The 27433-nt window shown below is 48.4% G+C and overlaps 2 protein-coding genes and 1 long non-coding RNA gene across 3 annotated transcripts; all 3 read left to right on the top strand.

The window, feature by feature from the left end:
* Nucleotides 1-412: 412 nt before the first annotated feature.
* LOC117855520 (late embryogenesis abundant protein 47-like) lies at nucleotides 413-844 on the top strand. The gene has a single exon (XM_034737900.1). It carries the CDS (start codon nucleotides 413-415, stop codon nucleotides 842-844), a length of 432 nt encoding a protein of 143 aa, XP_034593791.1.
* Nucleotides 845-2873: 2029 nt separating this feature from the next.
* Nucleotides 2874-6410, top strand: LOC140221663 (uncharacterized). Its single transcript, XM_072291397.1, has 5 exons — nucleotides 2874-3539; nucleotides 4350-4409; nucleotides 4493-4907; nucleotides 5155-5832; nucleotides 5916-6410. The coding sequence occupies exons 1-5, from the start codon at nucleotides 2874-2876 to the stop codon at nucleotides 6389-6391; spliced, it is 2295 nt and encodes a 764-aa protein (XP_072147498.1). The 3' UTR covers nucleotides 6392-6410.
* Nucleotides 6411-13018: 6608 nt separating this feature from the next.
* Nucleotides 13019-27173, top strand: LOC117859515 (uncharacterized). The gene is made up of 5 exons (XR_011898200.1): nucleotides 13019-14738; nucleotides 16219-16338; nucleotides 17334-24342; nucleotides 25823-25942; nucleotides 26938-27173. It is a non-coding gene; the product is annotated as an uncharacterized lncRNA (long non-coding RNA).
* Nucleotides 27174-27433: the final 260 nt, after the last annotated feature.

The raw sequence follows: 27433 nt of genomic DNA, 5'->3' as shown, positions 1-27433 counted from the left end.
CAATCGGCTCGCTGTCTACGCGTGCCATTGCCGACCGTCATCAATCCTTAGGTTACCCGTATGTTTTAGCGCAAGAGAAATTGTATTCCATCCTCGCCTCGCGTCCTGCAGCGAGCATGCGGCGACCCTATGTACTAGGTGTCATTGCAGACTAGCCTGCCGTGTCAAGCAGAGCTGCAGGGTGCCAAATCTTGCCGCTTCACTCACTCTTTGGTTCGTCCGATCCTAGACGTGTCGTGGACCCGTGGTGGGAGGCACTCCGCGTCGGCGGTGTGATGTGACGCCGACCATCAGAAGGAACGGTGTATACATGCATGTGTTCGTGCTCTAATTAACTTCTCTTTAGTCCTCGCGTCGTTGTAGCCGCGCTCATCAGGTAGCTATCGTGCCACACACTGATCGGCACAGCAGCATGAGACATGCCCAGCCAAGCCGCCCCGGCGGCGGCGTCAACGACGGCGCCAGCAGGGACGAGTCGCCGGCGGCCACGGAGACGATTACGGTCGGGCAGGCTCTGCAGGCGGTGGCGCTGAGCCCGGCCGGAGCCAGGCCGGTGGACCACGCCGACGCTACGGCGATACAGGCCGCGGAGAAGAGCGTGACGGGGCTGGGCCGCGTCGTCCCCGGCGGCGTCGCCGCCGCGGCGCACCGGGCCGCGGAGGCGAACGAACGCGAAGGCGCTGCCGCCGATGCGCGCGACGGCGGCGAGGTGGGGAAGGTGGTGACGCTCAGGGACGTGCTGGGCGACGCCGCGTCCGTGATGCCGGCGGGAAGCAACAGGGCGGCCACGTGGGTGGACGCCGAGAAGGTCGCCGCGGCACAACGTATTTTAGTCCCAAATTGAAAATTTTGACACATTGGGATCTGGATAAAACATGGTGCGCTATCCTTTTCCCTGCCAGGTGTGGTGGTGCAGGCCTGTAACCCCATCCTTTGGGGGGCAGAGTTGATTGGATGGGGATGTTCAAGTAAGCTTTAGTCAGGGTGTGTCTCAGCACCCACCCCATGAAGGCTATCCGGCCCCATGAAGGCTGTCCGGCGGGTGTCATCAACACCTCTGGTTCAAGAGCTAACTAGCAACTGTGCCCCTCTCCTGCCCAACTCTCTTTTTCACAATATTTTTCAAAGACTGTTGTGTACTTATGTACTATGATCGTAACGAAGATAGTGTCAGGAAATATAGAATAGGTATCAACACAATGATCTAATTTTTTGCCATCCTTACGGATAGCCACTCATCAATTGCTAGTTTTACGTTGGCACCTACATTTTTACCACTGGTGTTGGGGGGAAATATTAACGACCTCCTAATGCCGCTTAAAGCAACAGTCATGGAGGCCCAGGCCACCTGCGGTAATTACGATTACCGCCGACCCAGTAGAGGCAGAGAACATCCCACTCCGTCTCGCCCGACGCAGGGCCCTGGGGTCGGACAATCCCGACCCCTCGATGGCAGACGACCCAGGGGACCGGGGTCAGGAGCGCCCGACCCCCACCGCAGAAACTCCGCCTCGCCCGACCCTGGGCGCGGGGGTCGGACTCGCTCGGGTCCACAAGACGAATATTCGCCTCGGGCGCGGACTGGAGGATCAGGATGACGATCTGGTGGGTCCCCCTATCGACCTCGCCATAAATGCGCCGCGGCCCTGTCAAGCCAAAAGGGATCGGCGTCCCCAACGTAACCGGTCCAGAATACCGGTGCGCGGCCGTGCGGCGCGAGCTGCAGTGGCTGCGACTCCTTCTGATTCGCCACAGGGTACTCATGAGCTGCGCCGAACGACATAGGAGGGCGCATCGCTTGCTCTCGCGCCCCGTGCTCCCAACGGCAGTTTTAGGGATGCGACGTCCGGGTCTTACGGTAATCGGCGGGGCAACAGAATCGGACCTCCTCCCCGGCAGGCACGGATGCCGAGGCTGAGGCTCATCATCACGCTCGACGGCGACGGCGACCAGGGAGATCATCGACAAGATCGGGAAGGAATCGCCCTTCCTCGTCGGACGCGCTGACAGGGACCGGAGGCCGGAGCAAGAGCGGCGGCCTTGGGACCCTCCCCTTGTATTATTTTTCTACTTAGCTTATCCTTTCTACCTCTCCTCCTAACGCCTGGCTCAACTGTAACCCCGAGCTCCCTCCTGCGCTATAAAAGAAGGACCGGGGGTCCTGAGACAGGGGGACTCTTTTCCTCAAGCCAACAGTACACTCTCACACTCCCTTAGAGTACAAGCACACTCAAGAGACCTGGGATCAGTTCCCTCTCTTGCCCATCTGTAACCCCTACTACAGAACCCCACGTGGGTAACACGAGCAGCCTCAATACTGGACGTAGGGCCTCCTTTTGCCCGAACCAGTCTAACCCCGTGTCTCCCACACTACCATCCGAAGCCTTACGCGCATAAAAGAAATTTAGGGCCTGTTTGGGACTGCTCCGCTCCAAAAAAAATAGCTCCGCTCCAGCTTCATCTTGCCAAACACCTCCAGCTCCAACTCCAAAAAAAATGTGGATCTGGGGGGCAACTCCAAGATTTTCCTGGAGCTCCTCAAAGGGTGCTCTCAAAAAACAACTTTTATAACAACTCTTGGAGTTGGGTAGAAATTACCCACCAATGCCACCCTTTACACAGTACCGTTCCGAAGGAAAAAAAATGACCGATGCTTTTTTTCCGCGAGATCGGCCGACTCCTCTGTTCCGCGACTCGGCGGACGCCGCCCGTACGGCTTCCTTCCGCCCGCCCGCCGCCGCCCGTACGGCTTCCGCTCGCCCGCTGTCGGCGATTCCGCCGCCACCCTCGCGCCTGACTCGCCGCCACCGCCTGGTACTCCTCATCCGTTGCCGGCATCTGGCCTCCAGCGCCCGTTCGACCCGTCGCCGCCCATGGCCGAATCTGCAGAACATGTGGCCGTCGAGGAGTTGGAGGCGACCGGCGCCCTGGCTGGCAGCCTGGTTGGGGCTGGGCGTGGCCTCGCGGGGGGCGGCCGTGGCTTGTCCGATGTCGACTCCCCGGATTGCCTCGCTCGTGAAGAATACATTGACTTGGCTGGAGGTTTGGCCGGCGTCGGCGCCGGCCCTGTGCTGGGGGCGGGCGGCCGTGGGTTGGGCGCGGCTGGCCCTGCCCTGGGGGCGCACGGCCGTGGCCTGGGTGCCGCCGGCCTGGGCGCCGCCGGCCGGGGCTTGGCGGTGGGCGGCCGTGGCTTGGTCGGTGGCGCCCGTGCCCATGCCGGCAATAGGACGATGATGGCCGATGATGAGGCTGACTTCGATGAGTTTGTGCCTGTCGGCCAGGCCGGGTTCGGTCGTGGCTTGGGCGCGGCCGGCCGTAGTTTGGCGGTGGGCGGTCGTGGCTTGGTCGGTGGCACCCGTGCTCATACCGGCAGCAAGCAGCCCCCGGCCGACGATGAGGCTGACTTGGAAGAGGTTGTTCTTGGTGCCGAAGATGCAAGTGTCGGCCATGGCCGTGGGAAGAAGCGGCCAGGAAGAGGTCGGGGCCAAGGACAGAGCAAGAAGCCCTCTAGGGCAGTGAAGAAGAATGACGAAGAGGAGGTATGTGAATTGTCCTTGGTGTACGTTTCATCTACGTTGATACATTTGCTCGGTATTGAATGGATGGAACAACAGTAACAAAAATATTATGTTAGTAGTAGTAGGAAACTGATGCAAGCATCCTGCTCAAGTGGTAGTTCAGCTGCAGGTGGTTCATTTGGTGTCGTTTGTCATGTTAGTAAAGTATAGAATGTGGATGCTGCAAGATACATATATGCTTAATTAGTACACAACCTGTGAGCTAAATAGTCTTTATTAGAAAAGACGTTCTGACCTTGAGTTTGGAATTAACCACAAAACATTGTTATGGGAATGTATAGGCAATTACACTGTACTTTTTAAACAAATAAGTAACAGATATCACTGCACTTACACTTCAATTCCCGTATTTGGCGTTGAACATGGTCAGGGAGATATGATGGACTGGACCGACGCATACACATCGATTGTTTGTAACTTGTTTGCAGAACAAGTTAAGAAAGGCAATACACCAAATATACATTTGAACTCTGTAGGCTATACAGAAGTGTCAAATAGGTTTTATCATATGCCAAGAATTTATCTTAGCAAGATGCAATTGAAAAACAAGTGGGATAAGTTGAAGACAAAATTATCAGCATGGAATAGATTAATGAAGAGGCAAACAGGAACAGGTTGGGATAGAACAAAGGGTGTGATTGACATGGACGATGAGTGGTGGAGGAAGGCAAGGAAGGTGAGGATGTAATTTTTTAAATTTTTTAATGAATCATTCATACTCGTTACTCACTCATAACTAACACTATTTTCTTATCTTATTTTTCACTACAGGATATCCCAGGATGCGGCGGGTTCAGGACAAAACCTCTGCAAAATGTGGATGATTTGACCGTTATGTTTGGTGACATCATTAATGATGAAACAGATCATTGGAACCCTATGACTTCCAACCCTATCATACCCAAAATGATGAGACTCCTATTGAAGTAGACCTTGATGTTGGTGAGAACCTTGATGGTGGTGGGGATGATATTCATGTGTACCCAACAGAAGAAGATAATGGAGGTGTTGCTGTGAATGACATTGAGGAGGTGTCTCCATCCATTGGCAATGCAAAAAGAAGATTGAGGGTTGTCATAGACAAAGGAAAGAAAGCAAAAACAGGAACCGCACTTGTGATTCAAGAAAAATTGAATGAGATAGCTGAACAAGCCAAGGCTTTCACATCAAGAAAGGTTGGCGAAGTTACTGTTGAACAAGTAATGGATCTTGTTTTGGATTGTGGAGCGGGGTATGGTACCGATGAGCATTTTATTGCTACTGAGTTGTTTGTGAAGAAAGATCAAAGGGACATGTTCATGACACTTCCAACTAAGGACATTAGATTCGGTTGGCTTACGAGGAAGTTCAACGCCAAATACGGGAACTGAAGATCACCATTTGTTTTTTTTCAATTATGTGGACACCATTTTTATGTTTATTTATTAATGTCACTTGAACTTTGTCATCATTGAACCTTTTGTATTAATGTCACTTGAACAATGGTGTATTCATGTTATTTTGTTTCATGTCAAATTGTAGGTGTCCGAGAGTGAGAGTGATAGTAGTGAGGAGAGTGCGTAGTTTTGGAGTTTAGTTCTTGGTGGTGCTCAAGTAGCTCAAATTTATGTCAATCTTTATCTAGATAAAAACCCACCAAGAATATCAAACCTTAGTGGCATGGGATGGTTGATGGAGACAATAAGGAATGCAGGAGAATGCCATAGACAACTTTGTATGAATGAGAAAATACTTATGGATCTTCATGATTTATTGGTGGGAAGGTATGGGCTAAAACCTTCGATGCATATGAACACGCTTGAGATGTTGGCCATTTTATTATACACTTTGGGTGGAAATGAGTCAAATAGGAGAGCTCAAAATAGATTCAACCACTCTGGTGAAACTATAAGTAGGAAATTTGATGAGGTCTTATTATGTTTGATTGCTATGGCAAAGGATTTCATTAGACCAAAAAATCCAAACTTCCCTACTGTCCATAAAAGGATAAGAGATGACAGACGTGCATATCCACACTTTAAAGATTGCATAGGTGCTCTTGATGGTACTCATATTCGTGTCGCTCTGTCACCTGAGGAGATGGTAAGATATATTGGGAAAACTGGAATGGTAACACAAAATGTTCTAGCTGTTTATGATTTCGACATGCGTTTGACTTATGTATCCACGAGTCAACCCGGAGCTATGCATGACACAAGTGTGCTGTACAATGCAATTAGAGTGGACGAAGAATTCTTCCCACATCCTCCACAAGGTAACATCGCCTTTATATGATTTATGTTTTACTTGTCCTAGTGCTGAACAAATAATAACTTATATTATCTTCTCATTTTGCAGGCAAATACTATGTTGTTGATGCGGGTTATCCTAATCGCCCTGGGTATCTAGCTCCGTACAAGGGTGAAAGGTATCATTTACCCGAATGGCATAGGGGTATGGAACCAAAGACTCCCTCGGAAAGGTTCAATTGTGTTCACTCATCTATTCGCAATGTTATTGAGAGATCGTTTGGATTATTAAAAATGAAGTGGCAAATTCTCTACAAGATGCCACCGTACCCTATGTACAAGCAAAAGATGATTGTTGTGGCTACTATGGTCCTTCACAATTATATCCGTGAACATGGAGGTGAAGACATTGACTTTGATCGGTTTGATCGTGATCCTAATTACATACCTACTATCCCGGAAAGGTATAACAAATATGCAGTTTCTCCCTTGGCGTCCGACGGGTCTACTTCGAATGCCAATGCTCCAACTATGGATGTATTTCGTGATGAGTTGGCCACCACCCTTTCTCTTGCTTGGAACTAGTTAATATTGGTGTGGTTAATTTTGTAATTTCATTTGATGTCACATGAAATAAATTTTAATTTTTATTGGAACAAGTAATGGATCTGTTCTCTAGTACGAAAATTTTCCATGTGAAAAAAGAAACACGAGCAGTGCATGAACGACACAGTAACCTCATGGGTACTGTAGCGCGGTACTGTAGAATGGTACTGTAGCACGGAACTGTAGCACGGAGCAAAACCTTTGGGCAAAAACGACTATTCCCACTAGTTCCTATAATTTTTGGAGCTGAATTTGGATCCGGTAGCCAAACAGGTACCTAGCTCCCTATTTTTCTGGAGTTGGTGGAGTGGATCTGACAAAAGGTGGAGTTGGTGGAGTGGAGCTATTTTTTTTGGAGCGGAGCAGTCCCAAACATGCCCTTACTAGTCTAGAGTCTTGATCCGCAAATCTGGACAACGACAGTTGGCGCGCCAGGTAGGGGACCTTTGTGCGTACATCTCCAGCTTCGGATGGCCAGCCACGACACCAGCTTCGCTCCGGGTTCCCTAATCCGCTTCGGGAGTCTGGACTTCCTCGCCACCGGGGAGGGGATCGAGCTGATCCCTCTCCTCGTCTTGCCCGCTCGTCCCGCCATCCCAGGCCCCGCCGCCGGGACAACGGCGAGCGGCCAGGCGCGCGCCGGAGGGCCCTTCCCAAGGGGTCGGCTCTTCAGGCTGTGCAATGCCGCGGTGACCTACGGTCGCCTCCAGACGCGGTCCATGACCGTGTCGCCCGCGAGCAACAAACTTGCAGGCGTGGTGAGGACAATCTCCGACGCCGGCTCCGACAGTGGGAGCCACCACCCCTCACGTGAGTGCTTCATGGCCGACGTGCACTCCGAGGGGTCCAACGACAACGGCGCCGGAGGGAGACAGAGGACTCCCCCTCCGCGCGCCGTGGCTACGACCGAGGCTCTCGGCAAGGCTCCGGAGCGCGCTCGGTAGCCGGAGGCGCGCGCGGCGTCCTGCTAAGAGGTCGAACGCCCCCGCCACGAAGGCGGAGCGCAACAGCGGGCGCGCGATGTCCAACAATGCATCTGCGCGGATGAAGAGCGCCCTCAGCTCTTCGCTCGCGCCAGCCAGAACATCGCTGCCGCGGCGGCCCCGACGGACAGATCTTCAGCAATGCTTGGAACATAGAACAGCTAAGGCGTTTCTACCCCTAGTTTTCATTTCCAAGTTCTGTACATAAACTTTTCTAAAAATTCAAAGTTTTCTTTTCACGGAAAAAGGAATTTCAAGCTGTTTCTGTTCAAGCTTTTTTCGTCGAGCTCAGGGATATCCGACCCTGGCGTCGCTCCAGGGTCGCATTTCCCTCGGGGGCTATCAGGGGCTCCGGCTCAAGCCACTTGGCACCATCTAAAAAACATTTTTTCCTTTCGAGCCGATCCTCCCTCTGAACTTTCGGATATGAAAAGGAGAGAGCGCACGAACGGCGTTCAGGCAAGACTGATCGGACTGTGAAAACCTACACCCTAGCGGCTATAGTGCCTTTCGCCCATCAACGCTTACTGACTACCCGACAACGCGCTCTAAACTTTCCAAGTCCGGAAACGAGAAAGAGGATTGGAAACTTTTTTACGACAAGTTATGGAAAAGGCCCCCATCGCCGTTACAAAACGAGTTTGGAACTAATGTATTTACAACTTGGGCGCCAGCCCGATACAGTTAGCTCGCTGGGGGATCTTCGGGAGGGACGGCCTCATCCTCCAAGAGCTTCGCCAGGACCTCCACCGGGTTGAACACCGACGCGTCGATCTCATCCAGCTCGGCCTCGGAGTAGCCGGCGGCGTATCCTCCGCTCATCCCGGTGAAGTTGATGCCAGAGTAGTGGGAGCCGAAGACCCCGAAGGCTCGCCGCACGCCGGTGTGGAGCGCATCCACGACGATCTCACGGGCCCGGCGGTACATCCTGAGGACACGAGCCGTCAGCGAGCTCGACCCCTCCCCCTGGACCATGCCGAGTCCATCGCTGACGACGCGGACCGCATCCCGCAGAGCGCCGTGCTCACCACGCTCCGCGTCGAGTAGCTCCCTCAGCCGGGTGACTTCGTCTGCAAGAACCACCCGGAAAGACCCACCAAGTTAGAAATCACCACGGAGACACAGAAGCGAAAAGGAGTCTCACCGTCGGACCAGGCCTTCAGCTCACGCTCCCGGTCAGCCCCCTGGGACACAGCGGTCTGGAGCCCCTGCACTTGTGCCCGGAGCTAACCGACCTCCGCGCCATGCTCGGCCGCCATCTTCTCAGCCTCGCTCTTCCGGGCCGTCTCGGAATCCCACTCCTGCCAGGCCCTTTGCCGCTCGCGCCAGATGCGTTCGACGGTCTTCTGAAGGGCATCAAGATCCCCCCTCAGCCGTCCGAGCTCCTCAGCATCAAGGCGGGCCTTCTCGGCAGCAGCAGCCTGGAGTTCCTCGCGGTCGAGGCAGGCCTTATCGACGACGGCTTGGAATTTGGCCTCCAACCGCCGCACGTCCTTCTGCGCTGCTTGCTCGCGCCTTTGCAGGTCGTTGATGACCCCCTGGGCAGCAGCAACCTGCATGGTTAGCTCCCTGGTTTGCTCCCTCTCCAATTTGAAGCGCTCCCAGAGCCCCCGCTCCAGCCGGAGGAAATCAGATTTCCCCCAACTGCATTCTTGGAGAGCCTACAAAGCAGTACACCATCAGGGGTAAGGCAACGGGAAAAGGGACAATCACCAACAGGAGAGGTAACATACCTGGCTACCAGGGAGGACGACGTCGTCCAACTCCCCCAACACCGAGGACAGAGCCGCGCGGGCGTTGGCGAGGCTGCCCTGCACCGCCTGCCACTTGCGCCACTCCGCGGCCTCATCCAGGGTGAAGAGGTGCCTCGGCGGGTCCTCACGTGACGTCCAACGCAGGACAGACCCTCTCCACGCCCTGGGAACGGTAGAGGCCAAGGCCGAGGCGGGAGCCGATCCCGACGCCGCCGTCGAAGCAGGCTCCATCATCCCGGAAGCCGCCTGACTCGCCGACGGTCCCGGCGCCTGCGCACCTGTCGCCGTCAGGGCCGCCGCGGGCCCGCATGACGGCACCACCGCCTCCGATGTATGCGGCGGAACAAGTATCCCCGCGGCCACTTCGCCCTCCGCCGCAACCGCTGAGGGAGGCTCCTCCACCCCTGCTGGAACCCCTCGAGCGGGCACCTCCGCCTCCGCCGCTGGTGCCACCTCCGCCGGGACCTCGCCGCGGCCGCGGAGGCAGACACTCCCTCCTTTGTCACCGTCGCCATTCCCGTCACGGCTGTAGGGACATCCATCCCTGTTCCCGTCGTCGCCATTCCCTCCGCCTCGTCGGCGTCGAGGTCGATCACCTCCCCGGCCTGAGGGCCCTGGGAAACGATGCTTTGCACTGAAGGGTCGATCGGGGAAGCGGAAGACGGAGCGGGGTGTGGCGGATCCACTTCAGATCTACTGGTTTAACATGATTCAGTCGCCTGATATGCAACGCTCATGCCTAAGCTGAGTAAACACGAAGTGCCGTCGGATTTTCCTCCGATTTAACCACTTGAACAGGACCGATTTAGCAGACTCACACGAAGGTGAGCGGTTCCAGAGAGTACAACAAGTCCACCAAGTTAACAAATTAACCACTGGATTGAATTGCGAAAAGAACATCAGAGTTTTACAAGATTTTCGGAAAACAACCGAAGATAAAACACTAGCAGAAGCAATCGTCGGGGTCGGATGTCCTAGTGAGGCCAGCCGGGACATCACTGATCCCTCTCCTCGCCGTCCGAGGAGGGATCCCACTCGACCGTCCAGCCCGGCGGGAGCTGGGGCGGCCAAGCGCCAGCAAGAGAAGGGTCGGGAGCAGCAACTTCACCTGAAAAACAGGAGCCACAACAAGGCTGAGCTACTAAGCTCAACAAGACTTAACCGACAGGAGTAAAACTACTCCACCATTCTAGACATGCAGGGCTTTTTGGCTGAGGGGTTTGTTTGCCAAAAGCACTAAGTAAAACCCTATTTTCAAGTTTTAGCTCCGATTCTAAGTTCTTTAGCCAGTCTAGGTTTTGCGACCTATTCTAAGCAATCATAGAACCCAAGCAAGGTATGTATATATCAACAAACCATGTCATCATCAGATTCCTCATTTACTCAGGGTGACATAGCGATCAAGCAGTCTCAAACTGTGAGAGGCAGGCGAATCGATTCGAGTTTCTTAACCATGCATGGCGAACCTAATCTCACGACATCCGCGCGCCACAAGGGCCGCTTCCTGTGTCGGCCGTCCCCATCAATTCCCAGGCGCGTGTCAGGTCCAAACTTCCCTTGGCATGCAATGCTCCACAGTCCCGGCCTCTACCGTACTGTGACCGCACTTGCACCCACATGATGCACCATTGGAACCTCGTTCCAGGGACAGCAGGGGTATAAGCCACGCCCTAGTTCAATCAGGTACTAGGCTTCCCCATCCCATACTAGGTATGAGATTAGTACCTTCAAACACTTGATCACGAACACCACCACTGTCGGGCCTTAGCAAGTTTCATAGACAGACGGGGCGACCATCCGCCCACCAAAGAGTTACCAAAACCCTACCCCATCCATCGTCCTTATAGTTGTAACAGAAGGGTAGACATCCAAGTCCTACAACTCGCGAGTGACAGGAAATCACTCGACTTTTACCGTGTTCCTATTTAAGCAAAGCATCTACTCGGTCCAACAGCTAGTGTTCAGATCATGGGAGCTAACTCGTGCATCTAGGGTTCCAACCAACTCCTATACGTAAATGCACAAGCATGTTTAAGGAAGGCATGCGCAAGTTTGGTAAATAACACAGAGTTTTCATGCAACCGGGGCTTGCCTTCAAGCAAGGAGGAAGAGAACTGCTCGACTTCGGGGGCGGCTTCGGCTTCAGAGGGTAGGAGCTCAGCTACACCGTCGTCTTCTGGCGCCGGGTGCAGCTCGTAGAAGCCGTTGGCGAGGCGCAGCTCTACACAAATGCAATGCATTAGTTAGTGTAGACGGTTATTTCAACAGCAACACTTGCAAGTCTGAGCCCAGAAACTCGCGACAAAGAGCAAGAGGGTGGGGAGGTTCAAGGGAGTTGGTGGAGATCTAGAGGTAAGGGTCGGAGGAAAGGAACTTATGATCTGACCCTTAAACTAGAGGATTTGGTATGCTAGGGATCCTCAGACTCAATCGTTGAAGGGTTCCCAAGTTTTACACATACACCCTCGGGTTGAAGAAAAAGATCACAGCCGAGCCCTCGGGCGAGGCGGAGAGGGGTCGGCGGAATAGGTAGGGTCGGACGAGACGGAACCGGGGTCGGGCGGAGCGAACTGGGGTCGGCAGCTTACCTTCTTCCTATAAGGAAAGCTTGGGGTCGGGAAGAAACAGACTTGGGCGAAGGGGCTAAGGTTTTGAACAACGGCTAGGTCCGGCAGTGCTCCGGCGGCGGCATGCTTCTTGTGGATCACAAGTGAGCTCTTACGCAGCACGGAGGAGCAAGCGGCTGGGTGGCTTGGGGGAAAACGGAGGGGAGCTGAGAGGAGAGTTCCTCAAGAGCTTTAGGGTGTGGTGCTAGGAGCTTGAGCAGGGGGCAAGAGAATGGCTGAAGGCAACAATGGCGGAGGGAACTCCGGCGGGGCTCGTGCATTCCCTTTTATAGCTGCTGGGACGGGGAAGGGAAGCGGCGCTGGAGAGAGAAGGGGAGCGGCGCGAAGGCCGGGGAAGAACAATGGAGTGCTCTGCCTGGGCGGCGATTGAGCGACGAGGGCGGTGGTGCAGGACTTCGGGGATTACGCCAGCGGTCATTGGGCTCTGGCGTCAGGGCGGCGCAGGAGCGGGTATGCCGGTGGTTGAGAATTTGGCGGAGGCGGGCGTCGTCGTGCGGTAGATTTGATGGAAGTGACCGGGTTAACGGCGCTAGAATCGAGGGCGCACAGGTGAAGAGACAGGCAGCCGCGGGCGCGCGGGCGAGCGCGGAACAACAGATTGTCGGGCGGCTTCTGACAGAGCGGGGAAAGGAGCTGTCGCTGCTGTGGTCAGGGTTGGCGGAGGAGGAATCGTCGGGTAGCGAAGACCAGGCAGCGCGACTGTGTTCGAAGTGACGGAAAAGACGGGCGACATCGGGCACTGCGGCCGGGATCTGGCGGTGTGATGATAGGCGCGGGAGGCGAGGTGCTACAGAAAGGTTGCAGAAAGGCTTCCGCTGCCATTGGGGAAGGGGGCGCGAGAATCCATTCGGTCGCGAGCCAGAGACAAAACTGAGCGGCGGGCGTCGGAGAAGATGAGCCACGCGGCGGGGAGACTCTGAAGCGGGCATGCAACTCGAGTGCGCCTGTCGCGGGAGATCTGGGGGAAAAGATCTAGTGGGCCCACCGGTCAGTCTCGGTGGTCCACTGTTCGAACTGGAGGGCGATGCTGCGGGATGGCTTAGGCAGATCCGACGGTGGGTTGGGGGTCGGCGGGGTCGGAACTGGGAAGACCACGGCGAGGGGTCGGATCGCAGGGGTCGGAAGAGCTGGAGGTTGAACACTTAGGCTTGGAAAACTAGACAGGTGATCAGGGGCTCGGATTAAGATTAACTGGGAAGATTTGGGGCCGGTCGTCACATGGGGTCCACGCCTTCTGTAACACCCGCCATTCTAAGTCATCAAAGTGACCTTGAAAAATTGAAAGCAATTCGAGAAGAAAAGAAAAAGGAATTGACCGAAAATCAAATTCGGGTCAAATTTGGCTGAAATTTGAATTTTTGGATTTGAAATTCAGAAAAATTCGGCGAAAATGTAGAGTGGAAGTGTAAAGATGATTAGAACTTAAGGGTCAAAAATTTGGAATAATATTTGATCCTAAACACTCAAAGGGAATCAGAGAAGGAAATGAAAAGCAACGTTTACTATTCACCGTCCGAAAACAAGAAATCAGAAAAACAGCTCAGAGTCCATTTTAGAAATTGAATTCTGACAAATTTCTCAAATAAGTAAATCAGGACAACTATACCATGTTGAAGTATGAACCTTGGACTCCAAAAGTTGGGTGTTGTGGATCAGGAATAACAGAGGGAACCATTTCAAATGGAGGCCTAAAGTTGGCACTTTGTCACAATAAGCGACCTTGCTGGAAATTGGTTAAGTCTGAAATTGGTATTGAGTACCTGCTTTTAGAACCAATTTCTGGGGAAATTTCCGTAAAAGTGAGCAGATGTTTTTGGACATTAGTGTAATATGGACTATGTAGAAGGTAAATGAGTAGTTGTTGTCCAGAGAAAGTGGAAGGTTTGAATTCAAATTGGAGCCAAAATTCAGCAATTGAGCAAATTTCGAGCTCCTTGCCGAATTAATTCTAAGTCTGGAAAACGTGATGAGTATCTATTTTTGAAACCGAATTCTGCCCAATTTTTCAAGTAAGTGAGCAAAGGCAACTAGACAGCGGTGAAGTATGATCCTCGGACATGTTTAATAAGGTGTTGTTGCTCAGAGATAGCGAAAGAATCAAATTTAAATCAGAGCTCAAAGTCAGCACTTTAGCTATTTCGGTCAGCTCTCGAAGTCGCGTAAATTCTAAGTCTGAAACAGTGTAACTAGCAATGTTTGGAGCAATTTTCAGGAAAATCCAGTGCAAAGGCTATATGGTTTCTGGTGCAAAATGGAATCCTTATTAGTTGTAGAACACAAATAGGGAGTTGTTGGCTTATATGGAATACAATTGGACTACTAAAATTTGGTGCCAAAGAGGGGTAAATCACCACATTTTTGAAAGCTGTCGAAACTGAATTGTAAATGTTCAGTAACAGTGCAAGTTGACAGAAACATTGGAGCTCAACAATTTCGACCCTAGAGTGCTCATCTCGAGTAGAGGCCCATCTATCAATTAAAGTGCTCGGATTACTCTACAAGTTTTCTTAAAGGAGTTCTATGAGTTGAGATGAAATATTTCGAGCAATCGAGGCGTGAACGTGTCGGTTTGGAAGAAAGGAAAAAGAACAGAAAGATTAGAACGACAGAGTCGTGCCGCCGCCGGCTCTCGCGCACGACCGGCCAGAACGACGGCCACGTCCGCAGGCGTTCAAGATTGTTGAGGTGGCACGCATGCACGGTGGAAGATCACGACATCGCTATCCCCCGCGCTTATCCGTTTCATCCCGCCGTTTTACTTTGCCAGGAACGAGTTCAAGCAAATCAGTGTCGCCGCCGACCGATTCACCCACGCCGCCGCTTCTCCTTGCAATTCCATCCACCCAAAGTTCCGCCAGCTACTCCTCAACGTCCCAAGCTCCTCCATTCTCCAGCTTTCCGCCGTCAAGCTCCGGTGTGCCGCCATACCAATCCGCAGGCCGCCGTCACCCAATTCCCCAAGGTGAGCTCCTGAACCGAATGTTCTTCTCAATTAACGGGTCTAGGGACATCCTGTGAGATTGTGGGAGCTGTTGGGGAAATCAAGGGGACCGCTTGTGCCGTCTCCGTGCGCCGCCATGGCCGGCCGAGGGCCAAGCCGCCGCCGCCGTGGAGGGGCCATCTCCGGCCACCTCCCGGAGCGCCGCCACCGCCCACGGGTGTGTCGTGGCCTGGGAGTTCCTCCCCAGCCCGACCCCGTCGCCGGCGAGCCGCCAGCCGGCGAGCCCCCGTCGGCCTCGCGCGCCCCTGTTCTGGCGCAATGGAGGAAGAAGCTGAGCGCCAGGAAGATTGGAAGGAAGAAGAGAGGAGAGGCAGGCCGGATTGGTGAGTTTGGGCCGGGAGGCCAGGCCTCGGTGGGGAAGGCCCAGGTGGAGCGGAGAGAAGGAGCAGGCCAGCCACCGTCTTGGGCCGGAGGAAGGCGCGGGCCCAGCTAGCCGCGCGGCATAAAAAGGAGAGGGGGCAGGCGCAAGAAGGTAAGGGGCCGGTCATCCGTCGTGGGCCAAGGGGAAGAAAATTGGCCCAGTTGTCCGCGCGAGTAAAAGGAAAAGGGGGAGCCGGTGGGCTGCCCGATGGCTTGAAAGGGAATTTGGACCGTGCGGCCCAGGTAGAGTGGAAAAGGAAAAGGTGGGCCGGCGAGTGAAAGAGAAGACCGGTGGGCCGTTGAGCGTTGGGAAGGAAACAAGCCGTGCGGCCCAGGTGAGTTTAGAGAAGAAAGAAAAAATGGGCCGTCCGGGATTGAGAAAGAGGAGAGAAGGGGGAACCGGCCCAAGAGAAGGTTTCGGCCGTGGGCCCCACGTGCTAGTGAAGAAAAGAAGAAGAAGAATAGGAGACCGGATGGGCCCTAGGTGGAAGTGATAGTGGGTAGAAGAAGGTTAGGTGAGAGAAGTTTGGGCCGGGGGTTTTAAGTAAACCTTAGGTTGTTTCTTTATTAGATAAATAGATTAAATCCAGTTTTCACCATTTAATTCACAGGAAATTCTAGAAGTGTCAAAAAATTAGTGAAACCAATTTTATTAGGATTGTTTTATTTTCTTTTATGCATTAAAATTCTTAAACCCTAGGAAAAATAATAAAAATTTAGGTATTTATTTAATGCCTTTTTATCTAAGGTATTTAAATAAATGCTTAAACTTTATTAAATGTATAAAAATTTGAAAAATGCTTTATTATCCACAAATCATTATTAATTCATAGGAATTAGGTTTTTGAGATTAGAAAATTATTATAATGCTTTTAAAAATAAATAAAAAGGTCTAAGGTAGGTTTAGTAAAAGAAATAAAAATGGTGGGCTAATCTTTTCGGGTTTTTGTGTGTTGGCTTGCAACTTTATCATGATAAATTGTCTAGTCCTTGTTGGCTTGCAACTTTATCATGAAGGAAAGTTGTATAGTCTTGTATTCAAAAGTTTGCATCTCTAACTCCTGCATATGCTGAATCGTAGACATCACAACTCCTGAAGTGGAAGTCATGGATTTCAGCTGGAGATGGACAGCGTTCGCGAAGTGTGGAGTGCCTCTTTTAATAAACAAGTTTTCCGAAGAACTAACCTTGTTGATCCCAGGCAAGCCCCGGTGCATTTATACCTATCTATTTTTGAGTCATTATTTCATGTGACTAGTTATAGGTTATTTGGTTATTGTATGCACTAAGTCTAGGAGTTGGATGAAACCCATTCTTGTGTATGATCATGCCTTGATTTAAGGACATCTTTGCCACTTGTTCAAATCCTAGAAACTACCCAAGTCTAGAATTGCTTACTCGCTTACATGCTTGGTTTACCAACCTTAGGGAAAACTCTTGATCATACATGCTGTTTAGGAAAGATAGTTTGAAGTATAGAACCAGACAGAAGCTAGAGATGTAGTTCTGTCTGCTTATTTAATCTGCTTAAGGACCAGGCCGTGTCTTAACCATTGATCAAGTGATAACTTCTGATCACTTACTGGGTATGGGACCAGTAAAGCCCAGTAGGTTAGTAAATTCTATGATCAGGAATGCTTCGTACCCGCATTTGACGTGCTGGAGATTGGCAGGGGTGTAGCCTGAAACTCACATGGAGATCAGGCCAGACGTGGGGTCCCATGTGGGGGTGCATCCCTGGGTCCGGGTAGTTGTGTTCCTAATCATTGACTTTACTAATCGAGAGGTTGCTAGTACGACCTGGATAGTCGTATAATGCTGGTGATCGGGGTCCTCTCCTGCAGGATGTAATTTGATCCGGATCGCCGCAATTCTCGGTTATGAATGCACTTGATCGCTGTTAAGCTTCGTAGCATGAACTCATGTGATATAAAATTTTGGTTGCCAAGTACTGTATGAATCAACAGCTGTGATTGCTTTTACTTCTGTTATCATCTAGAATGGTTAGGTAATAACTTAATTAAACTAAAAGACAAAACTAAGGCCTCACTCGTAGTAAGCTTTTCGGCAAAAATTGTGTCAACCAAGCACACCTAAAGGCCGACATGCATTCCAAAGAAAAACTATTATATTGGTTAGTCGGGTAAGACTTGCTGAGTACTTCGTACTCAGGGGATCCCTTATTGTTGTTTTCAGAAAGCCAGCAGGGACTCACCGAAGAGGAAGCCCCGAAGACCTAGGGTATCTTATGAGTCTCATGATACTCTAGATTGAAATTAAATGTTTGTTTTTCTTCCAGACTGGTTTTAAATTCTTAGAACCACACTGACCTGCATGATTAAGTTGTTTCAAACTATAGTTGTAATATATCGTACCTTTGTTATGTCTTTAAAAATGTAATATTCGTTGATATTATCCCATCGCGGATATTATCCTGATGTATGGCTATGAGACACGTCGTGGATCCTTCGAGGAGTCCTAGGGACACTCGACGGACTACCGGACTTATGCTGTTTTAGGTGCGTTTCGGATAATTGCTGTTCCGACAGCGATTAGGCGCACTTAAACCAGCTTAAGTTGGGCGGTTCCGCCACAGCTGGTATCAGAGCCGTAGGTTGGGATAATCAACAGATATTACCATTTAAAAACTGAGACTCTATTTTTTAATAAAGAAAATGTGAGTCACAGGTGGCAGTAGAGTTAACTGGTTGTTTGTTTTGCAGATGCTAACTGTTTGTTGCGTGTCGCTAGTATTCGGTAGTCTATTATTTAGGGAGAGATTACGATGCCACCAATTTTTCTACGAGTGTGTATATGAGTCTGAAAGTACGTAGGAATCGTTGCATCATGTTTGCATTGCATGTTTCAAAACTTTTGGGTTTGGAGAGTGCCGTTAGACCTAAACCCGTCCCGTGTAATAAAAGCTAGATGTAGTAAGGGGGTCGATGCAACAGAGAACTGCAGAAGAGAAGATTAAGACAGACGGATGGACACCAAATTTTATTGGATAAGCAATTAGGACAACTTATACTGTCTGGTGTGAGAAGAATAAGGAATAAATTGGATCCGGTCTGACAAGAGTTATAGGATCAGAAATCAGGACCATAGTATTGGAAGCATTGTATAAAGGTTTAAAGGATTTTCTCAAATGGAGCACGACGTCAATGCAATCGCTTCATGAGATTAAAAGACTTCAATATATATTCTTCATCAACATGCCTGTTCCAGTAATATTATTAGAGAGAAAGGAATGAAGGTTCAAGGAAGAGGGAAAATGATACCCCATAGGATTTCGATATAAGTAAGAAAGCAGCTCTTGTACGAGATCATAATATGGGAAAAAGTTATGAGAGAAGCAGTTAAAGAAATTGGATAAAAATAAAGCCAATTGGCAGAAGCCTAGGAATTCATTGATCTTAAGTAAGAACGCCTCAGAGATATATCGAAAATTCATGGAAGCCAAGGTAAGTCGATTGGAAGTCAAGAAATCAAAGTAGCAAAATGAAATCTTTTCTCTCTGATTCATAATACAAGAGATGCAGGCTCGAATTGCCGGCACAAGGATTAGGTAACTATCCTACCTTCAGGAAGACAACATTTATTCGCCCGGTAGCAGTGAAAGGAAAGAAGGATATTGTGGATAACGATATGGATATAAATGAACTTGCATCTTAAGAGGCAGATCTGCATATTTACAAGAATCTGGATAGTCTTGGTGTGAAAATGGAAGAAAATTTAGAGGGAGTCATATGGAGTCCGATCAACTGTTTAGCTAAGGACAATGTTGAAGGAGTGTTTCTGAGAAACACGTATCCAAGGTTGTGAAATGCAGGGAATAATGATGTTAAAGGAACCAGAGGAAGTTTAATAAGTTCCGATCTGATGGATTTTTGTGACCCCAAAATGTCGGACCCAAGAAGACACATTTAATTCGGGTCAGAACTCGTGATGTAGAGCCACCATAAATTCTTACCTTGGTTGATGGTATTGCTAGTCTTATGAATTCAAGAACTAAGCAGGCTAGATTGCGGAGCAGGGACATTCAAAGTACAGCGAATTAACGTGGTTGTTGGGAATGGAAGCACTATCAAAACCACCAACTTTTGGGAAGACACTAGTCTTAACCTTTCACACAATAACTGGATAGGTACTATCCTAGCTGCTCTATGTAATCTACAAATCTTCAGTCCGCTAAATTCATCTCGCAATCATCTCATGGGAACAATGCCGAGTGTTCAAAAGGACTACAGCTGTTGCACTCGATGGCAATCAGGGTCTTTGCGGCGGAATATTTGAGCTGCATATACCCGCATGCGATGTTGTTTCTTTGTATACAGCAAGATTAACAGTTGGGTTAAAATATGTATCCCCATTGTTGGTCTCGTGGCACTATTCATATTATCATGATGCCTTATACTTCAATAGAGAGAGTCCTTCATAATGCAATCACCGTTGGTTTCTTCAAGTAGGAATTTCTGTAAAGTCTTCTACAAGGATTGAGTTCAGGTCACTGAGAATTTTTCAGAGTCTTTGATTAGAAAAGGAAGCTATAGTTCAGTTTACAGAGAAAAGCTAATCCAAGTAAACAGGGTTGTTGACTGTGAAGGCTTATGACATGAACATATAAGGCACCAATGGGAGTTTTATATTAGAATACAAAGCTCTGAGGAGATGTGTACAGTTTTAGAGTATTGCTGACTGAGACACTAACAGAGAGAAAGCTAGCAGATCTTGTGTTCTGCAATGGAGTGAGCATTATAATCTTCATCAAGAAAAATTTTCCAGACCAGATACTTTATATCCTTGATGTTCAAAAGAATGCCAGGAGTTTTCGAGAGCAGATTTGGAAGAAGATAACGCAGTCTACTCATGCTTGTTAAAGTTGCTAAGAGTGGCATTTTCCTGCACATGTCAGCCTTTAACCACTATATGAACATGAGACAAGTTGTTGCAGAATTACACGTAAATCCAAACATTATATATGGATACATGTATGATTCTTCGATGTACGGAAATACAAAGATTGAGTTTGCAGGACATTAACTCCAAGGTTCCGCAGGCACATGATGGACCAGCTATCTGGCTAGGTAATCCGTCAGAAAGAAGATAGCTGGGAAAAATTTCACGACAATTATTTGTACCCAGTTTCTGCTAAAAAGGATTATAAGAGTGCAGCTGGAACAACTTCTAAAGGGTTTAGCGGGGACACAAGAGTGTTCGGAAGTATCTAAGTACAATTGACCATCTGGCACAATATGCTCCCGAACATATGAACTCTAAGTTTGAGAAAAGGAATTGCTCCCAAGTACTTTTACAGATCATAGCTCTGTCATGAACATAGTAATCCCCAGGAAAGATAAGAGCTTTGGACAAACCCCTTGGAAGGGAGGAATCCTTGGAATAGGAAGACATTTCTTTCAAGGCATCTGAAAGTATTCCTCAGGAGCTGAAGGTTGTCTACTAAGAACCTGTCAGATCTACTTATAGGCCCCAACTACAATTGTCATATCAGTCATGGGTTATCCAAAACCCAGGTAATACTCCATGTTCAACGAACCCATAAGTACCTGGAAAGTTAAAGCACCACTACCCTTGCAAATCTACAGCCATATTATAACATAACTATGAAAGGACTGGTTTCACCAGAGATCTCCCTTTTCAAAAGAAAGGGGAAAAATATGAATGAGAAAGCTCAGATTTCATGCCAAGAATCGGGTCAAAAGTCTATCCGGAAGAAGTTCCTTAACTAGAAGGAAGGGACATGAGCATTATATGAATGTTAACGAGTTTCTAAAAAGTAGAGTTTGCATGGAATCCAGAGAATAATGAGAGGTATCAAGCTTTGAAGCAAAGGTTTTGACGAACAAGAATAAAGAAGAGCATGCGGAGCATTTGCGCATTGATTCGAATAGCTTCTGAAGCATTGACCATATGTCAAGTTTAGTGGATATGAATTTTGGCTAAAGAAGATTCCATTCCTTGGGCATGTCTTGTCCGAATAAGAAATTGAAGTGGATTCTGGAAAGGTCAAGGACATAAATTGCCAATAACTGTTCATAAAGTAAGAAGTTTTCTTAAAATGACCGGACGCTATCGAAGTCAGATCTGAATATGAGGTATGAGATGGTTGAAACTGATCAAAGACTATAAACTAGAGATTTTATCATCTGAACAACCCTAATGTACCCTGCATAACCTTATCTTGCGCAATACCTTATAGAAAGAGATAGAACAAGCTCAGAAGAAAGACAAAGGAATAAGAATACCTCGGAAATAAGTAAGCTAAGGTAATATTACTTGTTTTACCCGGATGAAAAGAGGGTGTTCTATTTCAAAAACTGAATAATAGTACTCAAGGAGATGGGCTTGAGAAAGAAGATCTTAAATGAAGCTTGTCATCAAGATTCTCTATGCACCCGGGAAGTATTAAGATATATTAATACATGAAGCAATGATTCTGGTGGACAGGAATGAAAAGGGAATAGCCATGGAAGTATCTGAATGTGCTACATATCAAAAGGTGAAAGCTATATATCAGAAATCAGTCGACTTACTGCAACCTTTAACCATTCCTAAATGGAAGTAGGAAGACATTCCCTGGATTTTACGGTAGGATTTCCTACTACCTCAAGAGGGTATGATTTCATATGAGTTATCCTAGCTTGACTCACTAAGTCGGCTCATTTCATTCCTGTCAAGATCGTTTACCGTATGCCAGCCTTTATGGAACTTTATATATCTCGGATAATACCATTACATGGAGTACCCGAGACAAGTGTCTTTAATTGAGGTTCTCAATTCGTCTTTGGATTCTAGGAATAAATGCATGAGACAATGGGAACTACCCTTGTCAAGAGCAAAGGATGCTTGGTTAGACAGAAAAAGATATGCTTCGAGCCTGTGTTCTTACCTTCCCGAAGAAATGGGATGAATGTTTGCCCCTAGCAGAAATAGAAAGAATGTTTGCTTTTAATTCAGTCAAAATCAAGAGAAAAAGCACATTTGGAATCAGATCTAGTCAATTAAAGTTGAGGAAAAAGTTCAGAAATTTTTTTTTCGGATACAAGAAGAGGATCTTTGGAATTTTATTTTGAGACTATGTACATTTCGGAGTATCCCCGATGAAGGGAGTACACTGATTTGGAGTCAAAGGAAAATTAGTTCCGAAATAGATTGGTCCGTAAGAAAATTCTGGATCGGAAGACCAACAATACTCGAACTAAGAGTATCAGATTTTACAAGGTGCCCTGAGAGAATCGTGCTCCAGATAAAGCTACTTGGAACAGACTGAAGACCTAGAGTCTAAATATTTTAAGTTATTTGAAACCGTCAGTGTCAGATGAACAAAAGCCACCACCTCACTTTCCTTATACAGACAAGAGAAAAATATGATGTCTGAGGCAGTTTCCTTTCCATTCTCAAAACCGAGGATTTAACCCCGGGAATCTCGGGACGAGATTCTGTTAAGGGGGAGGGGCTGTAACACCCGCCATTCTAAGTCATCAAAGTGACCTTGAAAAATTGAAAGCAATTCGAGAAGAAAAGAAAAAGGAATTGACCGAAAATCAAATTCGGGTCAAATTTGGCTGAAATTTGAATTTTTGGATTTGAAATTCAGAAAAATTCGGCGAAAATGTAGAGTGGAAGTGTAAAGATGATTAGAACTTAAGGGTCAAAAATTTGGAATAATATTTGATCCTAAACACTCAAAGGGAATCAGAGAAGGAAATGAAAAGCAACGTTTACTATTCACCGTCCGAAAACAAGAAATCAGAAAAACAGCTCAGAGTCCATTTTAGAAATTGAATTCTGACAAATTTCTCAAATAAGTAAATCAGGACAACTATACCATGTTGAAGTATGAACCTTGGACTCCAAAAGTTGGGTGTTGTGGATCAGGAATAACAGAGGGAACCATTTCAAATGGAGGCCTAAAGTTGGCACTTTGTCACAATAAGCGACCTTGCTGGAAATTGGTTAAGTCTGAAATTGGTATTGAGTACCTGCTTTTAGAACCAATTTCTGGGGAAATTTCCGTAAAAGTGAGCAGATGTTTTTGGACATTAGTGTAATATGGACTATGTAGAAGGTAAATGAGTAGTTGTTGTCCAGAGAAAGTGGAAGGTTTGAATTCAAATTGGAGCCAAAATTCAGCAATTGAGCAAATTTCGAGCTCCTTGCCGAATTAATTCTAAGTCTGGAAAACGTGATGAGTATCTATTTTTGAAACCGAATTCTGCCCAATTTTTCAAGTAAGTGAGCAAAGGCAACTAGACAGCGGTGAAGTATGATCCTCGGACATGTTTAATAAGGTGTTGTTGCTCAGAGATAGCGAAAGAATCAAATTTAAATCAGAGCTCAAAGTCAGCACTTTAGCTATTTCGGTCAGCTCTCGAAGTCGCGTAAATTCTAAGTCTGAAACAGTGTAACTAGCAATGTTTGGAGCAATTTTCAGGAAAATCCAGTGCAAAGGCTATATGGTTTCTGGTGCAAAATGGAATCCTTATTAGTTGTAGAACACAAATAGGGAGTTGTTGGCTTATATGGAATACAATTGGACTACTAAAATTTGGTGCCAAAGAGGGGTAAATCACCACATTTTTGAAAGCTGTCGAAACTGAATTGTAAATGTTCAGTAACAGTGCAAGTTGACAGAAACATTGGAGCTCAACAATTTCGACCCTAGAGTACTCATCTCGAGTAGAGGCCCATCTATCAATTAAAGTGCTCGGATTACTCTACAAGTTTTCTTAAAGGAGTTCTATGAGTTGAGATGAAATATTTCGAGCAATCGAGGCGTGAACGTGTCGGTTTGGAAGAAAGGAAAAAGAACAGAAAGATTAGAACGACAGAGTCGTGCCGCCGCCGGCTCTCGCGCACGACCGGCCAGAACGACAGCCACGTCCGCAGGCGTTCAAGATTGTTGAGGTGGCACGCATGCACGGTGGAAGATCACGACATCGCTATCCCCCGCGCTTATCCGTTTCATCCCGCCGTTTTACTTTGCCAGGAACGAGTTCAAGCAAATCAGTGTCGCCGCCGACCGATTCACCCACGCCGCCGCTTCTCCTTGCAATTCCATCCACCCAAAGTTCCGCCAGCTACTCCTCAACGTCCCAAGCTCCTCCATTCTCCAGCTTTCCGCCGTCAAGCTCCGGTGTGCCGCCATACCAATCCGCAGGCCGCCGTCACCCAATTCCCCAAGGTGAGCTCCTGAACCGAATGTTCTTCTCAATTAACGGGTCTAGGGACATCCTGTGAGATTGTGGGAGCTGTTGGGGAAATCAAGGGGACCGCTTGTGCCGTCTCCGTGCGCCGCCATGGCCGGCCGAGGGCCAAGCCGCCGCCGCCGTGGAGGGGCCATCTCCGGCCACCTCCCGGAGCGCCGCCACCGCCCACGGGTGTGTCGTGGCCTGGGAGTTCCTCCCCAGCCCGACCCCGTCGCCGGCGAGCCGCCAGCCGGCGAGCCCCCGTCGGCCTCGCGCGCCCCTGTTCTGGCGCAACGGAGGAAGAAGCTGAGCGCCAGGAAGATTGGAAGGAAGAAGAGAGGAGAGGCAGGCCGGATTGGTGAGTTTGGGCCGGGAGGCCAGGCCTCGGTGGGGAAGGCCCAGGTGGAGCGGAGAGAAGGAGCAGGCCAGCCACCGTCTTGGGCCGGAGGAAGGCGCGGGCCCAGCTAGCCGCGCGGCATAAAAAGGAGAGGGGGCAGGCGCAAGAAGGTAAGGGGCCGGTCATCCGTCGTGGGCCAAGGGGAAGAAAATTGGCCCAGTTGTCCGCGCGAGTAAAAGGAAAAGGGGGAGCCGGTGGGCTGCCCGATGGCTTGAAAGGGAATTTGGACCGTGCGGCCCAGGTAGAGTGGAAAAGGAAAAGGTGGGCCGGCGAGTGAAAGAGAAGACCGGTGGGCCGTTGAGCGTTGGGAAGGAAACAAGCCGTGCGGCCCAGGTGAGTTTAGAGAAGAAAGAAAAAATGGGCCGTCCGGGATTGAGAAAGAGGAGAGAAGGGGGAACCGGCCCAAGAGAAGGTTTCGGCCGTGGGCCCCACGTGCTAGTGAAGAAAAGAAGAAGAAGAATAGGAGACCGGATGGGCCCTAGGTGGAAGTGATAGTGGGTAGAAGAAGGTTAGGTGAGAGAAGTTTGGGCCGGGGGTTTTAAGTAAACCTTAGGTTGTTTCTTTATTAGATAAATAGATTAAATCCAGTTTTCACCATTTAATTCACAGGAAATTCTAGAAGTGTCAAAAAATTAGTGAAACCAATTTTATTAGGATTGTTTTATTTTCTTTTATGCATTAAAATTCTTAAACCCTAGGAAAAATAATAAAAATTTAGGTATTTATTTAATGCCTTTTTATCTAAGGTATTTAAATAAATGCTTAAACTTTATTAAATGTATAAAAATTTGAAAAATGCTTTATTATCCACAAATCATTATTAATTCATAGGAATTAGGTTTTTGAGATTAGAAAATTATTATAATGCTTTTAAAAATAAATAAAAAGGTCTAAGGTAGGTTTAGTAAAAGAAATAAAAATGGTGGGCTAATCTTTTCGGGTTTTTGTGTGTTGGCTTGCAACTTTATCATGATAAATTGTCTAGTCCTTGTTGGCTTGCAACTTTATCATGAAGGAAAGTTGTATAGTCTTGTATTCAAAAGTTTGCATCTCTAACTCCTGCATATGCTGAATCGTAGACATCACAACTCCTGAAGTGGAAGTCATGGATTTCAGCTGGAGATGGACAGCGTTCGCGAAGTGTGGAGTGCCTCTTTTAATAAACAAGTTTTCCGAAGAACTAACCTTGTTGATCCCAGGCAAGCCCCGGTGCATTTATACCTATCTATTTTTGAGTCATTATTTCATGTGACTAGTTATAGGTTATTTGGTTATTGTATGCACTAAGTCTAGGAGTTGGATGAAACCCATTCTTGTGTATGATCATGCCTTGATTTAAGGACATCTTTGCCACTTGTTCAAATCCTAGAAACTACCCAAGTCTAGAATTGCTTACTCGCTTACATGCTTGGTTTACCAACCTTAGGGAAAACTCTTGATCATACATGCTGTTTAGGAAAGATAGTTTGAAGTATAGAACCAGACAGAAGCTAGAGATGTAGTTCTGTCTGCTTATTTAATCTGCTTAAGGACCGGGCCGTGTCTTAACCATTGATCAAGTGATAACTTCTGATCACTTACTGGGTATGGGACCAGTAAAGCCCAGTAGGTTAGTAAATTCTATGATCAGGAATGCTTCGTACCCGCATTTGACGTGCTGGAGATTGGCAGGGGTGTAGCCTGAAACTCACATGGAGATCAGGCCAGACGTGGGGTCCCATGTGGGGGTGCATCCCTGGGTCCGGGTAGTTGTGTTCCTAATCATTGACTTTACTAATCGAGAGGTTGCTAGTACGACCTGGATAGTCGTATAATGCTGGTGATCGGGGTCCTCTCCTGCAGGATGTAATTTGATCCGGATCGCCGCAATTCTCGGTTATGAATGCACTTGATCGCTGTTAAGCTTCGTAGCATGAACTCATGTGATATAAAATTTTGGTTGCCAAGTACTGTATGAATCAACAGCTGTGATTGCTTTTACTTCTGTTATCATCTAGAATGGTTAGGTAATAACTTAATTAAACTAAAAGACAAAACTAAGGCCTCACTCGTAGTAAGCTTTTCGGCAAAAATTGTGTCAACCAAGCACACCTAAAGGCCGACATGCATTCCAAAGAAAAACTATTATATTGGTTAGTCGGGTAAGACTTGCTGAGTACTTCGTACTCAGGGGATCCCTTATTGTTGTTTTCAGAAAGCCAGCAGGGACTCACCGAAGAGGAAGCCCCGAAGACCTAGGGTATCTTATGAGTCTCATGATACTCTAGATTGAAATTAAATGTTTGTTTTTCTTCCAGACTGGTTTTAAATTCTTAGAACCACACTGACCTGCATGATTAAGTTGTTTCAAACTATAGTTGTAATATATCGTACCTTTGTTATGTCTTTAAAAATGTAATATTCGTTGATATTATCCCATCGCGGATATTATCCTGATGTATGGCTATGAGACACGTCGTGGATCCTTCGAGGAGTCCTAGGGACACTCGACGGACTACCGGACTTATGCTGTTTTAGGTGCGTTTCGGATAATTGCTGTTCCGACAGCGATTAGGCGCACTTAAACCAGCTTAAGTTGGGCGGTTCCGCCACAGCTGGTCCAGCGCCCGATGGCGCCAGCACTCCACCGGTAACCGTCACGGGGGCCGCTTCCGTGGCGCGACCCGCAACCTCACCGGGGACCCCGCCGC

Source organism: Setaria viridis, chromosome 1 (genome assembly GCF_005286985.2).
Source record: "Setaria viridis chromosome 1, Setaria_viridis_v4.0, whole genome shotgun sequence".
In the NCBI taxonomy this organism is placed as follows: Eukaryota; Viridiplantae; Streptophyta; class Magnoliopsida; order Poales; family Poaceae; genus Setaria; species Setaria viridis.
Note: the sequence above shows the minus strand (reverse complement) of the source record. Positions and strands in the feature narration are given on the sequence as shown.

Excerpts from the sequence above, each read along its gene's own strand:
- LOC140221663 (XM_072291397.1), top strand. The coding sequence starts at position 2,874 with ATGGCCGAATCTGCAGAACATGTGGCCGTCGAGGAGTTGGAGGCGACC. Across the intron at positions 3,540-4,349 it reads AGAAGAATGACGAAGAGGAG|GATATCCCAGGATGCGGCGG; the intron begins GTATGTGAATTG and ends TTTTCACTACAG. Across the intron at positions 4,410-4,492 it reads AAAATGTGGATGATTTGACC|ACTCCTATTGAAGTAGACCT; the intron begins GTTATGTTTGGT and ends CAAAATGATGAG.
- LOC117855520 (XM_034737900.1), top strand. The coding sequence starts at position 413 with ATGAGACATGCCCAGCCAAGCCGCCCCGGCGGCGGCGTCAACGACGGC.